Here is a 13,253-nt window from a genome sequence, read left to right on the forward strand (position 1 = left end):
CAAGTCAGTTCCTCCCAAGCAGGAGTAAGACCACCTAACTCATGCCCAACACCAAGTTCTGAGAGGTTTCCCCTGAAGAATCAGCTGAAGAGTACAGGGAGGGCAAAGTCTATTATGGGACGCCTGGAAGATAGGGTGCAGCTGTTACAGGAAAGGCATTAGTCATGTTTTCATGGGTTTTATCCCCACATAAAGCAGTCTGCAAAGGAAATGGAGGTGTGGAATCTGCAAAGGGTGATTAAAATGTTTAATCTCATCCCTGGTAAGGCTGTGGTTTTAAACCAGTTCTCAAACCTGGGGCTAGTCATATATAAAATATAAAAGCTAGGTATATGGAAGGTCCTATACATTACAGAGGAGGCTGTGAAGTCAAATAGACCTGAGTTTGAATCCTACCCCTGCCAATTTTTATTTATACTACTTTAGATATGCCTTTCTGAGCAAATGTCTTTACCTGTTAAATAAAGATAACACTTCATGTCGTCGTCGTCAGCAGCCGTCCGTCTCGAGAGATGATGGTGTAGCTTCTTAAGAGTCTATCTGCACCGCCGAGAATGGCTGTGCAGTCCGACTCGGGAGTGACACGGTATCTGTCTCCTCCCGTGTTGAATCGACATCTTACGATGACGCTGGAGTGTCCTCTCCAGTGGAGCTGAAGCTACAGAGCCTGGGCAGGGTGATATGGAGGGTCTGCTGTTGCCCATGCAGCAGACCCCCCCTCTCTTCGCAGCTGAAGGATCCAAGGGAAAGACGGAGTCAATACAGCTTGGCTTCAGGTGCGCTGCAGGAGTTGCCGGTGTTGACTACAACGTCGAACCGCCTTAGGGACTCCGGCTCCGGATTTTCTGTCGGGGTTTACTCCCTTAGCCTTTCCCCTGAAGAGGTATGCCGCAAGGCAGCGGAGGTTTTTTGGAGTCAGAGTTTTCCTTCTCTGAACACTTCATGTAGGTTAGAGATAATAGAGATAATAATATTCATGGCTCAGGAAGCTGTAAGCATTGAAAAAATGGGGAGTGTTTGCAAAACCATAACAGATATAGTCACATTCTAAATGTAAGGGGAAGCTACATAACAGTTTGTCTGAGGTCAGTAACATATTCATTTGTCTCCCACAGATATTATGACAAGAAATATCAAGTATTCCTGAAGCTGGTTGAACACCAGAAGGAGTATGCAGCAATCATGAAAGAGGACTGAACAGAGCTTGCCAGTGCCAGTGGCAGAAGGTTCTGTGGCATTGCCTCAGAGACCTCTGCATTCCATCTTATATTCAGACCCTTTAGGTATCATTTTATCATTCTGTATTGTCTTTTAATAAAGAAAACCAGGACATGTGCAACCAGAAGTAGAGGCTTCCATTTCAGAATACTTCCATTATGTAGTCGGCAGTTTCCATGGGCACCGTCACAGGGACCATCCAGTCCAGAGGAAATGGGTGCTTGTTAATTGATTCAATGTCAGCCATTAGATGAAAGACTTACATTGCTTTAAGTGGAACATCTAATGTTTATTCCATAGGTGGCTAAAAGTTGCTGTTAACTTTTTTGGGGAATAATTTCAAACTTACAGAAAAGTTGCAAAGGTAGGAATTACACAAGGGATACCTAATTACCTAACATTTACATTTTAACATTTACCTCATTTGTTTTATTATTTGTATGTTCCCTCTCTACACACACACACACACGTGTGTGTACATATACATATGTATGCATACATGTGTGTATATACACACATTTTTTATGAGTCATTTGATAGTAAAGTTCAGTAGATTTCACTTTTTATTTAATCTGCCATTCATATTCCAGTTTTGTTAGTAATTCAGTAATGTCCTTTCTGGCATTTTTTTTCCTTCCTGTACAGGACCCAGTCTAGAATCAGATATTGCATTGAGTTGCAAAATCGTCATCTTGCAATCATCATGTTGAAGATAGGTACAGGCAGGAATCGTCCGTCAATGGATCCAGGAGGGAATTTTGATGAGTAACAGGATGTATGCATGTTCTTAAAATGTCTCCTCACAGATTGTTTATTAGCTACAAGAGGAAAAAGAATGTTAACTATACAGGGAAGAAACAGGACAACATCTTGATTGGGTGATCAAAATTAACTTCAGCTGGGCAGATGGACATCATGTGCCTCCAGATGTGATGGCCTGAGTGGGACACAGCATCATGCTGGCTGGGAGTGCGTAGCCTGAATCTAATCATAAGGAAACATCAGACAAACCCAAAATGGGCAGCTTTCTATTTGTTTAATGAACTATGTTCTTCAGCAATGTCTGTGCCATAAAGACAAAGAAAGGCTATGGACAGTTTCCAGATTAAAGGAAACTAAAGAAACAGGATGGTTAAAAGCATTTGATGTAGAAGCACAGTTGCCTTAGCTAATACCATAACACACACAGACATACGCATATGTGCATATATAGGTATACATCATTTCAAACCCAAGAGTAAATGCTAATGTCAATTTTAAAGCTGCCATAGCTCAGATAATTTGGGGTAGAGGATATATGGGACATCAGCAACACAAGTCAGCAAGTAGAAAAGAAATAAAACCAGTACAACTCAGTCAACAAAAGTGCTGATTCTGTGCCAGGTATTGAGGTGAGCACTGGGGTACGGGGACAAATAAAACAGGGAGCTCCCAGTCTAATGAGAGATGGAAGCAAGCAAATGGATGGCAGCACATCGAGAGAGGTGCTGCAATAAGAGAGGGCAGCTGCTGCCATGGGGCACAGCAAGCAGTCAGGAAGGAGCAGTGAAGGTTGACAGGTGGGATGAAAAGCAATATGGCATAATGGCTGTGAGCGCTGGTTTGGCTTTCTAGACCTAACTTTACCTCTTACTGGCTATATGGCTCATAGAAAAATCCTTCATCCTCCTAAGCCTCCATTTCCTTATTTTGAAAATGAAAGCATTAACAGTGCCTACTTCACAGGGTCATAATAAGGATTAAGTGAGATAATTCCTATAAAGCACTTAGCTCAGTTTTGTGGACCATGCTTATCTTTTTGCAGGGCCTGACATCTCAAGATGCTCAGAATAATAACTGAATAGGATGGACAGGATGGAACGATCATGCCCAGTTGCAAAGGGCAGCTCTATGATGCATTTGCCACTATTGAAAGGATACAAAGCTCTTGGGTTGGGTGTGGTCTAGGATGAAGGTGGGTGTGTGTATTCAATCCAGCCATAGGAGGAAGCCCAGTTCATTCATGCAGGTGCCAGTCAGAGCATGGACTGGGGATCAGAAGGATCGTGAACTGGATTCAGCACCTCAGAGGAGAAGCAAAGTACAGCAAGATCTAGGTAAAATGTCAGGATGGTCAGACAGGCTTACGCTGCTGAAGTTGATGTGCACTGACTCAGAACCTAGGGCAGGCCTGGGCCTGCTCATGCAAAGCAGTGGTGAATGCAGTAGCTGTGCATGGTTAAGAACACAGAGGAATGACAGCGAATTATTACCAACCATTGCCCAAGTCTTTCCAGTATGTTCTTTTTCTCCAGCCCTTACGACAGCACTGAGAGGTAGGTACCATTAACCTCCCAATCCAGTTAAGAAAGTTGAGGCTCAGAGAAGGTAAACAACTAACCTGGAATCTCTCAGGTGATAATAGAGACAGATCTGCCTGGGTTCAGAGCTTTGGGGGTTGCCGCCTTGTATCAGCTGGAGAGGAATTGTGCCCCACCAACCACTCTTTAGTTACAACCCTGGGTGCTGGTCATTCTCTCAGGCAACTCATATCCAAACAAACATAACTTAGGGTTCCCACTGTTTTACCGAAGAAGGAAAACACACACAGATAAGACAAGGAACATGGGCACCCTAGAAATCTGCTGGCCTCTCAGTGGTGAGGAGCAGCCTGGAAGAAGGGCTGAAAGACTTCGGGCAAGACACTAAACCTCTGGCCCTCAGTCTCCCCCTCTGTCAGTGGGGGTGATCTTGCTACCTGCCTCCTGGGGTTGGTGGTAAGGATTCAGGGAAAGAATGCAAAGCCCCTAGCACAGTGCCTTGCAGATAATAGTCACTCCCCAGATGTTGTTTCTACAGTGTCTTCTTTGTGCCACCTGGCTAGAGGGTTAATCCCTAAAAAAAAATAATTCTGGTTCCTACTATAAAACCAGTGTTTTAGGAAAATGTAAACATCTCTATGGATTTCTATAACCATGTGTAGCTCAATAATAAAAATTTTAATGACTCCAAAACTCACCTTCTTGCACTGGGAAGGGTGCTTTATTTAAGGCACACGTGTAAAGCGTAAGTAAATTTAGCTTTTATGAATAAGGATTAGTGTGGCCAGAGTGGTTTGTGGGGTTTTCGTTTTGCTTAGTTGCCTACTGAAAGCTTTCCTTTCAAGTTGAAGCCAGGCTTGCTCAGCCAATCACTTTGCCAAGGAACACATTAGGGTTTTTAGTTTTGGTCAAAAATACTTCCCATATGTGAAGAGCATAAATGTGATTTTCAAAAGAGACTGAGAACAAAAGCTGGGGGAGCGCAGTGGGGGAGAAAAGACAAGGATGACAGAGTGGTGTGACATGTTGCAGAGTCGCTGTAGACCACAGGACCCAAAGCCAGAGTGTGCCGGACTCCAAATGAGGCATCTGGGGGGGACCCCCTCTTGTGGGACACCCAGACTTGGGTTGGTCTTTACATGCAGCGCAGTGTATGTTGTTGCCAGTTTCATTGAGGATGGACAGACAAAGGAGTGAAAGTTCCAAGGGGAGCAGTAAAAAATGTTGTAGGACAGTCCTGGGAAGTCCTAGCTTTGAGAGAAGGTACCAAATCAGCAGGTGAGGGTAACCAGTTGGAACATTAAGGTCTTGATGTTAATGTGGTCCCGTCTCTGACAGGCCTGAAGATAAGCATGTTCCTCGGGTGGACTTATTTACCCTTTGCCACTAGCACTGACCCTCACAGGGCCTGTGTTCTCTGCACCTAAACGGTTCCTGGCCTGAATGGGTGCTCAGATAAATACACAAACACAAGACATTTTTACACACAAAGAAGACTGGTAGAACTAAAATATCTCCAAAATATCTCATGTCCAGGTCAGTCTATGGTAGGAATTAATGTGCCTTAATTTAAGCAACATATAAAACTTTAAAATGTGACATGGTCATTACAAGTTTAAAAAGTTATGCCTTATAACAGTATGACTTATTTTTAGGTTTTCTATTTATTGTGCACATGTGCGCACACACACACACAAATGCGTAACCACACAAGCTCAGAAGCCTGTGAATTTTCAGTGTTGTTACAAAACGTTTCCTGCATGATCTCTTATGAGAAACCAGTTGCTTCATAGTCCAGAAATACCCACTGTTCACTAGGGCTGCCGTGCATGTGCTTTCAGAATTCAAGGGCATAGTTACAGATAATTACCATCAAAGGATTTAAAATGAAGGACATTGTCGCTAAACAAGAAACTAATGACTGAGCGGAGCTGTGTAATGTAATTACATTTAAGACAGGCCTTCTGATGAATTACAGAAGAATCTTTGTGCTGTCTCATGTCTCTGTAACTGCACTTAACTGCTATTGACAGGAATAGGAGGGAGCCCTGAATGTAAAAGCTTTTTTTCTTTTCCAATTTCTAGAGGGAGAACTTAAAAAGAAAAAGTACATTTTTAGAAAGGATGTTCCTCCCAGTCCTTCTGAACATTCGACAATTACCTAAAATTTGTAAAACAAAAGTAACTTAAATAAAAACAAAGACGACAGCTAATAGCTCACATTTTTTTATCTTATGGTTAATTTCCACCTTCACAAAAAAATCATTTAAAATTACATATTAGAATAAATGCTTCTAAAGACTTAATTTTTATTTGCTTAACTTAAGCCTGAAGTCTTGATTAGAAGTATTTTCTTATTAAAATCTGGGGTGAGCCTGACTCCTTGCTGTATAATTTTAATACATATGAAACAGAAAAATGTTTTATTTATTAATCTCTGGTATTAGACAAAGTCAATAATAATGACTCCCATTTGAATATTTCTTTACAGTTTCCATAATGATTGTAAATACATTATCTCAGCTGCTCCTCATAATAAATGAATGAGGTTGACCTGACAAAGGTAGTGATCCCATTTTACAAATACAAAAACCATGGCTCCAAGGGTTTAAGTTAATTGTCCCACAATCAGTAGCTAGAACATGGAGGCAGGATCACTTTGCTGCTTCTGCCTAAATAAATTCAATTAGCTAATTTGTGTAACAGAGGATGATTCATTAATTTGCTAATTGCTCTCTACTTCATGGTTCTCCTCTTTAGCAGATGCATAAGTATCTGGGAGGCTCCTTCTGATGCTCATTGGTTCATCAGAGTAGTGTGTTATTTCTCTCTGCAAGCACTGAGCATAGCAAGGTGAGAAAGCCTCCAGCCATGGAGTCCCTGGTCCCTGCCTTCAGATCACAGCTTCCCTGTCTACTAATGGACACAGTGCATGAATCCAGACAAGTTAGTTAACCTATGAGTATCTGCTCCTTATCTATAAAGGGGACAAAAGAAAATCTGCCTCACGGCTGATGTGAGAAACAAATGGGATGATATTTCAAAGTGCCTAGCACAGTGCCTGATGTGAAAGAGAGGTGCGACAAATATCAGTTTTTCTTCTCAGCCAGTCCATTTTTACATTACAGAATTTCTAGGAGCGTTGCTTCTAGTCAAGTTGGACAACTTCATATCCAGTGTCTGTAGGTAAAACTTCTGTGTTCCATCAATGACAACCAACCATTATTGGGCTCTTAACTCTTTCAAGTGCGCTGCAACAGTTCCTGTTGATGCATGAAGAGGCCAGCATCTGTGTGAGGAGAGGGGGGCATACATAGAAAGAGAATTAACAACCACAGAAATCTCGTGTTAGGTGCCCAATATGATAATAAGCCAGATGGAAGGCTAACATACCTGCACTCAGCTGATAGATTCTACAAGAGGCCTGGGGATGCCAGTAACATAGGTCTGTCTGGAAAGACTCATCTGGAAGTAATGAAAGCCGAAACACATCTAGGCCTGCCTTTCTCAGCATTGCTAAACTGCAGGTACTGAAGGCTTTCGACTGAAGCTCCATCCCTGAGGTAAGCCAGGCCGTATACACCCAGTTCAAACCAGCCCCAACTCTTCCCCAGCCAGTGCGTCTGGAATTCCTCCTCCTGTCGTTAGCCTTTAGGTGCCTGAAACCTGACCAAATCACAGGCTTCTCCCCCAAAACACAAACATATTTGTCCAATCTGGCATGACATCTTGAAATTGCACAATTATCCTTATGCTAGGCATAAAGAGAAATGTTGAGTCTTCTCACATGGTTCACTGCATTATTCCTAAGCCATTTGTCAAAGTCCATGCCTTGCGTTACATTTCATGCTACCTATAATCCTCCTGAGCTCAGGCTTTGTTTACTTATTCTCTTATTTATGAGCTCACTACTCCCTTCAAATTTGACTTTTGAAACTGTCTCCCTGGGTAGAACCTTGGCTCTTCTCCAGCCATGGGTTGGTTCAATTCTCTTTCCTGCTACTCTGACTTATAAATCATCTCTCCCATCCCACCAGACCCCAGAAAGCCCTACCTCAAATTAAACTGTATGGAGGGCTTCTTTACCTTCACTTGGCAAATAGCAGCTGGAGGTATGTGTTTTGTCTTTCAGTTTCCCTCTGAGGGCCCGAATCCTACCTTGAATTTTAGGCTGATTGAATGGAACCCTGATACTTACCTAGTGCTTACCAGCTCTCCCCCAGGGCCAAATCCAGTTCTCTGTAATCCCTCAGCCCCCTGGGCAGGACTTTTGCCCAGACAGACCTCCCAGAGAGAATCCAAGGGACTCAAGCGTACTTTCTGACTAGAAATTTCTATTGCTATGCCAATTACACTGATGTAAGTTAGCCATTGAGGGTTTTCTCCAAGTGCTTTCTGTTCCTGGGTCCCTTGTGGTTGAGTGGGCTCTTGTGACCAGTTCTGTTTAATGAGCTGTGAGAAATGATGGGTGTTATTCCTGGACCAAGTCTTTGATCGTCAGTGTGAGAATCCCCAGAGCTTTCTTTTCTCCTGCACAACCAGCAGCATCCCAGATGGGGATTCTCCCTCAGCCGAGGTTCCCGAGTGAAGACTCAGAGCGGAGCCCCCAACCAGCCCACAGCAGACATGTACATTGAGACATAAACCTTTATTGTGGAAAAAACTGAGGTTTTAAAGGTTGTTTCTTCCCTTAGCATAATCTTTGCCATCCTTATTGGTATAACTTATAGCTGATATATGGGCCACATTGACCCATATGAGGCTAAGTTTGCCATGATCACAGCAGCATGCTCAGTCTTTCTTGGAGTAAGACTTGTAACTAAATTAATACCCTAGGTCCCATCCCTGAATAACCCATCATGCTTTTTCCACTAGCACGTGTTGAGCACTTAATCTCACAAGAGTTAGAAGAGCACTTTTATTCTGTTCCAGAGTTTTCTAAGAGAATATGAGTTGGGATGGTGTTTAGCTGCAAGTGATAATACCCATTTGACAGTGGCTTCTATGATATTTATTTCCTTATTAAGAAACACAGAGACAAGCAATCATCAAGTTGACTTCCGGATTCAAGAATTCTGTCAGAGACCCAAGTCCTTTTTATCCTTCTATTCCCCTGGCTTCAGCCAGCTGGCTTTTGACCTCAGGTTTGTTACTTCCTGATTACAAGATGCTGGCCCCTGTAGAGGCATCTTATTTTTCAGGTAACAGCTTCCAAAGCATAAGAGCACCTTCTCTCTGTGCCATCCTTTTTTTGTTTGTTTGTTTGTTTGCTTGCTTGTTTTTTTAATCAAGGAAGAGCCTCCGAGCAGACTGCTTCTGAGGTCTCATTGGCCAGATTCTGCATTGCAGCCTGCTACGTGGGATTGTCAAGACTGGCTTGGGGAACACATGGTGCCCTGGGCCTGGGCACATTGCTCCTAATGACATCATGCTCCTGTTAGAAAGGGAAAGGAAGGAAGAACTGTTGTATAGAAAGCCCAAAGAGTTTTCCAGAATAATAATAGGTTTTACTTGGGGAAATAAGAGCAATAGTCCATTAAGTTTGGGTAACACTTGAGTTAAAGAGTCTTCATTACTGTAGAATATCTTAGGATAGTCTTAATAGGCACTGTGAATCTCCCTGAGAGAGAAGTTGTGAAGTACTGTACCTCCAAGACTTGACCCATCTGAGAAGTTTTTGTACCGAGCATTTTACTGCATTCATTTTATTTGTATCCTAACTAACCAAGAGTTTGTAACGTTTTGATCTGAGTTGTATGAATGTCTCTTTCATGTTGTCTGTGAATAGGAGGTTTATTCAGCAAATTAATGACAACTAAATGAAATATGGTTGTTTTGCCTAATTATAGAAACAAAATTCTGTTCACTATAACAAGTTACTATATCATAACTTTACTATATTAAATATTGTCTTACAAATGAATGTTACTAATTATCCATGTCTCAACAAGACTTTAAAAATAGGCTCTAAGAAGATCTCTACTTAGAAATACATTATAAAATGTCTTTAAATTGTCCTTTCAGTTAAATTAACTTGGAGTTTTAGAAACACCTTAGTGATCAAGCCATTGGGATACTCAGTGTCAAATTCTAACTAATAGTACAATCCTTCATTTCCTTGTGATTATTTTTAATTGAGCATTTCCATTTATTCTAACTTCGAAGTCTTCCTCCTCTATGTTATACATGCCAGATGGAAAACTCCCTCATCTCACACGGCGACCTGAGGACACCCCACTCTCACCTTCCCTCCCAGTGCACACTCTAACCCTAAACCACACACACACACACACAACACGGACAACCTTACCATATTGTTGAGACTTGGGCTACAGAAGAGTAAAACCTCTTTCCTTGATACCAAGCAAATACTGAAAGAAAATGTATTTATCATTAGCCATTTTGTGACACATGAAGTTACTAATACTAAATTTCATGTGTTGCATTAAAGTGGAGCAGATTTAAATTCCACTCTCATATAGAAAATTTAATATCATCCTTTTGACGATATGCTTCTAAGATTTTTGTTTTAGTAGACTGTAATGGTTTTAAAAGAAGTTTTGGCATGCACTAGAAGATAAAAACTTGTTACAATTAAGAAGGATTCAAAGAAACCATACAGTTGAATTATGTTAATAGCAAACATGTGCTTATTTTTTTGTGCAAATGTGCATTTTCCTTTTTAACATCTACATAGTAATTTTTAAAGTATAAATTACAAAACATATGGCTTAGCTGTTCTACACAGGTGTTGCATAGTGCTGGAGAACATATTGTACTTATATGTATTCAACCATATGCTTCTATCCTGCTCTTCTCACAACAAATACTTCATAGACTTCCTGTTATTTATATCAGGAACATGTATTTGGCCTTGATATCACCTGCTCTTTTTAGTACAGGGACTCACCAGGAAACTTCTGGGAGCTTATAAAATCTACAGGAAAGAAATACAATGTTGACTTCGTTAAAATGGTGATTGAGTTGGTAAGGAAGTGGTTAAAAAAACTTTTATGAGTGTAGATGTAGAATGAGATAACGATGTGTTACCCTTTTAAACCTTTCCTTATTACTTTACTCTCCTCACCTTTTTGCATTTGTATAAAAAATTAACTGTGTTAAAACGTAATTTCTCGTACTACACTTTAATCACAATTCTCATTTTCAAGAATGACATTCCATGTACCAATAATAATAGTTAATAATAAATAGTAGCTTACATTGGATAAATACTATCAAAGACTTTTGGGTCATATTAAAATAGCACTAGAACCATCATACCATCCAACTCAGATCCATGGCTCCTCTAACCCAGTGATTCTCACTCCCAGCTGTGTATTAGAATTACCCGGCGAGCTTGGGTTCTGTCTCCAGAGGTTCTGTTCTGGGATGTGGGCTGACATCAGTATGTTTGAAAACCTCCCCGAGTAATTAATTCTAAAGTGCAGGTGGCATTAAGAACCATTGCAATCCAACTATGGCTACAACCTCCTGCTGTGTCAGGGATGGAGCTCTGTGGAACAAGGAGAGAGAATACCCTTCAGGAAATACACTTAACACCATCACCAACAATGACAAGTTGCTAAATGCAAACATGCCAGATCCGATTTCATTTCTTATTTAGTCTTTAGAAAACACTGTAATAGACAGATTATTATCCTCATTTTTATAGATGAATAAACTGAAGCACAAAGAAGTTAGGTAAATTAGCAATCGTCATGGGGCCAGTAAATAGTGAAGCCAGGACTCAAACTAAACTTGCATGTATGCAAAATGCATACTCTCCACAGTATCACACGTTAGATACATTTTCTTCTTGATTTTTAGCTAAAAGTAGTCTGCTATTTAAGCTGAGCAAATAACCTCTTTGTATCAATCCGTGATGACAAACATGTTTGTTATTCTTCATCAAAGAATCACCTCTGGAGACATGACCATTGCCAGGATTATTTTTACAAGAGAGGTCAAGAAGGTGTATAGGATTGTATCTTACATGAATGCAGCATGAGACTACTGCTTGGTTGGAGTCATTAGCTAATGGTAGGATTTTAAAATGGAGTACACATTTTAAGTGCGGTGATCAATACTTGATAGGCATAAACTACTTTCAGTAGATTATCTAGAATTTCTGTGTAGGAATTACTTAGGGGACTGAATATGGTAGAAAGGATGAAATAGATTTGTCATAAAACTGCTTTTTCAAGTCCTTTCTATAAGAATGAGAAAATATCAACTGCTCAGATCAAAGAATTGAGGGGAAAAGCTGGTGGAAATTATGGAAAAGCAAAAGCCCCCTCACTAGAGAAAACATACTTGTCATGGTGCTGTCCTTCAGGTAGACAAGGATGTTTATGTAACCATCTGATTAAGGTTAAAGGGAATGAATTAGGTACTCTGTAAGTGAAAGTGTCTTTATAATGAAACTTTATTAGTATTACTATCCCATTTAAAAGGACCCTGTTGGAGTTCCCATACATCCATACATTATCACCTCTTCCTCTCTCAGAGTCTAGGTTCTAATTACATCTAACAGCATGCTAGCTAACTTTTTGCCTATACCCCTCTTTCTTTAAACTAGCCTGACTGTGCTGCCAATCTCATCGCCAACTCTCCCACCCTGCCTTTCATTTTGGTTTCCTATTCTGAAGGGTAAAATCAAGTAAAAGAACGGCCATGATGAGGTCTTAAGTGGGGGTATGAAAGTAGAGTCCATCACTGTGGGAGAAGCTGGAAGACAAATGCCGAAATGATGTTCTGGAAGAGTTACCAAGGTCAAAGGTAGGATAGCCGGACAAGGTAGTTGTTATTCACAAAGGCTGTGAGGTATGGAGCCCAAATGAAGAAGACAGAGAGCAAAGACTCAGGGGAGAAGTGGTCTAAATGAATGTTGGAGACAAAATGCTGGTGACAATACATGTTTTTTGTATGAAGTCCCAGGATGAGTAAGCCGGAATATCTAAAGGGCTGGAATGGTTTGATACCACTGCTCTGGCTCTAATACTCTGGCATACTTATGAGGAGGGGGTGCTTTTTAGCCCAGATAACCCCTAGTGGATTCGTCACTGGGACTGGCTATTGTATCACTGTGATTCCAAAACGTCCTTCTCCCATCAGACTTTTCAGATCTTTCCCAAAGGGGGCGGTAGTGAGTAATCCTAAACAGGCTCTCACCAGCGCCTTCTAAATTCCCCAGTACAGTACCCCGAAGCCCAGGAGTGTTCACAGCACACGGCTGTATAATAAATAGGAAGACAACCAGAGTCTCTGCCTACGGTAGCACTGGAAAACCTGTCCCCAGAGTTTTAGTCAGTCTGGAAAACAAGGAACCTTACCATGCCTTTTGTCTGTGTCAGAATCTAACCAGGAAATAGAGGCCAACTGGGCATCCTTAACGGGCATTTCAAAGTCGGGAAGAAGTTACACAGGCAATGGAGGAATGGAGAGTCAAATAGAGGACAGTGAGGCAACCCAGAGAATAATTACAGAAGGAGGCCACAAAGACCCTAGGCTAGAGGGACAGAGGAGGAGGTGGTGGTACTGGCCCCTGGGCAAAAATGAAGAGCCTGGCGGGAATGTTCACGGAGAGATGGAGCTGCTGCTGGAGTCACTGCCCACGCCAGAGAAGAAAGGGATGAAAAACTCTGGCTCCTCCCTCCTCCCACCCTCTCATCTCCCATTAGCCACATTCGGCTGGAAACCAGCTGAAGTTGGGGGGCTGAGAAAAGCAGCCTGCAG

At 41.5% G+C, this 13,253-nt stretch overlaps 1 protein-coding gene across 8 annotated transcripts in view; it reads left to right on the forward strand.

The window, feature by feature from the left end:
- The window catches only part of FGGY (FGGY carbohydrate kinase domain containing), a 405,123-nt gene extending 403,778 nt beyond the window's left edge, over window positions 1–1,345 (forward strand). For 7 of the 8 annotated variants that reach the window (XM_090271656.1, XM_090271651.1, XM_090271655.1 and 4 more), the window contains one exon: window positions 1,116–1,345. In XM_090271656.1, coding sequence (XP_090127782.1) covers window positions 1,116–1,197 — 82 coding nt within the window. In that variant the 3' untranslated portion in view covers window positions 1,198–1,345. The remainder of the gene's footprint in view (window positions 1–1,115) is intronic. The other variant, XM_090271649.1, reaches the window with a different exon arrangement.
- Window positions 1,346–13,253: the final 11,908 nt, after the last annotated feature.

This window comes from Furipterus horrens, unplaced genomic scaffold (genome assembly GCF_987537825.1).
Source record: "Furipterus horrens unplaced genomic scaffold, mFurHor1.1.pri manual_scaffold_3, whole genome shotgun sequence".
NCBI classification, from domain to species: Eukaryota; Metazoa; Chordata; class Mammalia; order Chiroptera; family Furipteridae; genus Furipterus; species Furipterus horrens.